This window comes from Cryptomeria japonica, chromosome 8 (assembly GCF_030272615.1).
Source record: "Cryptomeria japonica chromosome 8, Sugi_1.0, whole genome shotgun sequence".
Taxonomy (NCBI): domain Eukaryota; kingdom Viridiplantae; phylum Streptophyta; class Pinopsida; order Cupressales; family Cupressaceae; genus Cryptomeria; species Cryptomeria japonica.
The window spans coordinates 638155283-638159611 of NC_081412.1; the positions used below are offsets into that span (position 1 = coordinate 638155283).

The 4329-nt window shown below is 40.9% G+C and overlaps 1 protein-coding gene across 1 annotated transcript in view; it reads right to left on the bottom strand.

Moving 5' to 3' along the window:
• The window catches only part of LOC131857442 (protein SRC2-like), a 1438-nt gene extending 71 nt beyond the window's left edge, over positions 1-1367 (bottom strand). The window contains exon 1 of the mRNA XM_059210037.1: positions 1-1367. This exon is cut by the window's left edge and continues 71 nt beyond it. Coding sequence (XP_059066020.1) covers positions 108-968 — 861 coding nt within the window. The 5' untranslated portion in view covers positions 969-1367 and the 3' untranslated portion in view covers positions 1-107.
• Between the last annotated feature and the right edge of the window lie 2962 nt (positions 1368-4329).

The following is a 4329-nucleotide window of genomic DNA, read 5'->3' on the forward strand; positions in this document are numbered from 1 at the left end:
ATTGATTGAAAAGTTATCACAACATTGTTTTGATGCAAAAGAAAAACTGCAACGGATTGAAACTCACACCAACACTAAAAAGCATTTCCTGAATCGAAGACTCTTTTTCAGTAGTCATCACCACCATCATAATCATCATAACCACCCTGATCAGCATAATCATCCTCAACCTTCTCTGCAACATCTTCAGCAATCTTATCTTCCACATAATCAGCCCCCTCAGCGAGAGCCAAGCCACCCAAAACCCCAGCTACAGCTCCCACAGCCAAACCAGTCCCAACCCCAAACTTACTGCTCTTGGGCTTCTCAGTCTCGCCATAAGCAGGCCCACCGCCATATCCAGAACCCTCATAAGAAACAGGGGCCTGTTGTGTATAAGGGTTCCCATAAGGTCCACTAGGGTATCCTGAAGGAGGGTTTCTACCATAAGGGTATTGCTGTGGAGGAGGGTTTGCACCATATGCATATGGGTACTGCTGGGATAGATAAGCAGCAGGGGCATATTCCCTTGTGCCGTAGGGCTGCGGGTAAGGGTACTCCTGCTGGGGCCATCGCTTTTCCCTCAGGCAGACCGCGATATCGAGCTTACCCTGCGGGCGGCCGGACGGGCGCTTCAATTTGAGGGTCCGTTCTTGCCTCTGGTCGAACCCCACTTCGTCCAGGATTTCTGTGAGTCGAACCCTGGCGGTTCCAATTAGGGGTTTTGTCAGCTCGGAGGCCTTTTCATGGACGATTTCTATGGTCAGCTCGGCGTCCTCCAGCGGGCCTGTGACAGGAATGGTGAGCTTCTCGTTCCATGAGGGTTTCATATCGCCCTCTGGATCGACCTGAGTCGAAATTTTGTTGCCCGGGTCGACCCAAACCACAGCATAGGGACGCAGATCGCCGTATCGCCAGTTCACATTTTTGAGATCTTTTGCAGAGATGAGTGTGAGATCCACTTCTACAGGCCTTGGGCGCCCTGCCATTCTCAATTGGGGGATTTGAAATTAAGGGATTGAATGAAAGCTTCTCTGTGAGGGATTTTCACAAGAACAATTGTGTGGGTATTGCTAATGGCTTGAATTTATATTGCAGAGGTCTGGTAAATGAGGAGGAATTTTCTAATGGTTGCTCAGTTGAGATATCTTAATCGTTAAGTAATTTCCAAGAAGGTCCCCAACGACATTCAGATGCTGCATTGTATTTTAAAATTTTTCCTGGCTGACAAGAATTCGATTTTACTGGTTTCGAGTTGAATCAAAGATGCCCAAAGCTGTTTCTTTCGGTGGGACTATATAAAGTATGATATTTTGTGGAATTTTATTTGAACGCGTTAAATCCGTGTCTGGTAGGAGTCTAGATCCTATGGATTTATGCGCCTCCCACCATATGATCGGCCATTAAAGTATATTATTTTATAGTTTTGGTTTATACGAGGTTGCAGACGGGATTACGCTTCTTTCTTCACGTTTTGTCTGAATTATTCGTGCCCTTTCGAGACGTTTGACGCGTGGCAGTTGCGAAGTTTTAGACTTCCCCTGGAATCGGCTTGAGTTGCGTTTCCACTTGGTTTCTGCTTTGCGGGGCCACACCTTCATTACTTTTAATGCTTTTGTTTCTATTCCTCACGCATCACGATAATGTGGATGTTTTATCTTTTCGGTAAGTGGGTATTAATGAAAAAGTTGTCTCCTACGCAGCCAGAAAGACTTTTTATTGGCTTCTAGAGTTTGCGTGTGTGACGTTTCATTGGTTTGCTCCCATCACGTGAATACGTAAATACCAAACTTTGTTGGTAATGTTGTTCATTATGCAGCTATTCTGGTTTCAAAATAACACGCTGTACAAATTGAAGGTTTTGGAGCTAGAATAGATGCATCTATTCATTATGGCATCATCTTCCATTTGACCATATTTATTAATTAGTTATCTGACCTTGGTGTACGATGGGTATGTCAAAGAGTTGTGGAAGATAAAGTAGTAAAAAAATAAGTCTATTTTTTAAATATTTGTATAATGTATGAGATCATTTGGTAAGCTATTTAGCAAATGATGTTATTTGTTCAAAAATGTTCTTTATGAAGAAGTGGTAGCTTCAAATCAACTATGCATCTACTTACACAGATTTAAAGGCAACTAAAATAAAATCTCTAAATCGAAAAGACAATCAAGTTGTTTTAATAATAGGCTCTTGCTATATTTGCAATAGGGAGAGAGTGAGAGATAGGGGGACACACACACACAAGCAAACAAACATAGTTATAGAGGTTTAAGGAGAGAGAGAGAGATAGATAGATGGATGTATAAAGAGAGGGAGACATGTCTAGAGATAGAGATGGAGAGATGAATATAGAAAGAGAGTGGAAGATAGAGATAAATAGAGAGATAGAGAGGTAGAGAGAGAGAAGTAGAGGGAGTCATAAAGATAGAGAGAGATAGGGATATAAAGGAGATATAAGCATGACGAGATAGATAAATATAAATGGAGAGGGAGAGGGAGAGAGAGAGAGAGAGAGAGAGAGAGAGAGAGAGAGAGAGAGAGAGAGAGAGAGAGATTATGGGAAGAGAAAGGGAGAGCTTGAGGTATAGATATATATAGATAGATAAGGGGATAAAGAGGGAGAGATAGAGAGAGATGGGGAGAGATAAAGAGATGGAAATAGAGAAAGGGGGTGATTGTTGGTGTTTTCTAGCTAGCCAAGTTTCCTAGAACCCGGTGAAAATGGATAACAATAATAACAATATTGAAAGGCTAAATGAATCCAACCACAAAACCCTAGCCTAACAATCAACAAAGATCTACCATAACATATGAAGATTACCTAAGACAATGCAAATCACATGAAATCACAAAGATTATACCATCACATGTCCAATAGGGTTTTGATCTCCATTCTTCCTATCTCCATTGATCTTGCTTGATATATTTGCTCTCAGATTTTATATGCACAAGAGCTCAACAAAAAACGGAATGTGGTTGCAAGTAGGATCGTAGTGTAGTCAAAATGATCATTAGCATGAGTGATTAGAATGATTCATTAGGGTTTGACAATGAAGAAGGCACCTCCTTAAATAGAAGACACAATATGAAATGGAGGGATAAGATTGAGAGGTGTAAAAAGAGAGGTCGGCTAAGATTAGAGGGTAGGTAAAAGAAATACCAAAATAATGAAAGAGGTAGGTAGTGTATGAATTAAGAGATGAATGACATGTGTCATGTGTAGAAAAAGCTAATGAATTAATTAAATAAATAAAGATTTATTTAATTAATAGAAGAAGTAGGATCAATTAAATAAATAAAAATATTTATTTAATTTAGGAAAAGGATAATTTAAATAAATAAATGTATTTATTTAAATAAGGCTAGAAGAGGATAAATGAATTAATTAAATAAATAAGGATTTATTTAATTAATAGAAGAATTAGGCTTAGATAATTAAATAAATAAAATATTTATTTAATTAAACATGACAATTTTGGGTGTCTACATTTTGCCCCTCTTTGAGACAATGCAGCTTATCGCGTTGTTTCAAAGAAGATAAGATGAACTGATACAGAGTTGCCCCAGGATGGGAATGGTATGCCCCCTCGAGAGATTGGATGAAAATGTCTGAAAAGATTGCAGACAATCTCTCGATAAGAAAGAAAGGCTAGAATGGACTGACCGGATAAAGTGACAGAGTCATGGGATAACGAAGACTGACTCGGGAAATGAAGGCCAAGGCTAGGGTAGGCTATAAGATAGACCACGGGCAAAAGACATCCTCATTGTCATCTACACCCTCACGAGATCACAGTGCAAAGCGAAAAAAAAAGCAGCAACAGTCAGCAGCGATGGCTTTTGTACACAGATTCGACCGCGTTCGCCGATTTCAGAGGCTAGCAGAGGCAGGAGAGCCGATAAGTACCACCAAACCTCCTCGTACTTTGACGCATTTTTTTTTTGTCATTAATGCATGGTAGATAGGGCAATAAATGCGCTTAAAAGTAGGATGCAAAAAATGCAAAAATCGTGAAACCGCGTCTGCGTCAGTGCCAGGCACGTCTGTGTCTGACAGGCGCGTCTGTGTCGGTGCCAGGCACGTCTGTGTCTGGAACCGCGTTTGTGCCAGATGCGGGTGCGTCTAAGTTCTCCAAGGGCGTTTATGTTGCAAAGTCGCGTTTGTGAACGATATAGGCACGTTTATGTCCAACAGGCGCGTCTGTGTTGTTTAGGCGCGCTTGTGCAGTCAATAGGCGCGTTTGTGAGTTAGAAACGCGTTTATGTCTGAAAAATGCAAGGTTTTGTCTTCTAGGTCAAATCGGCAGTTCTGTGATGAACATACGCTGTCGATTGGATAAGCTGCT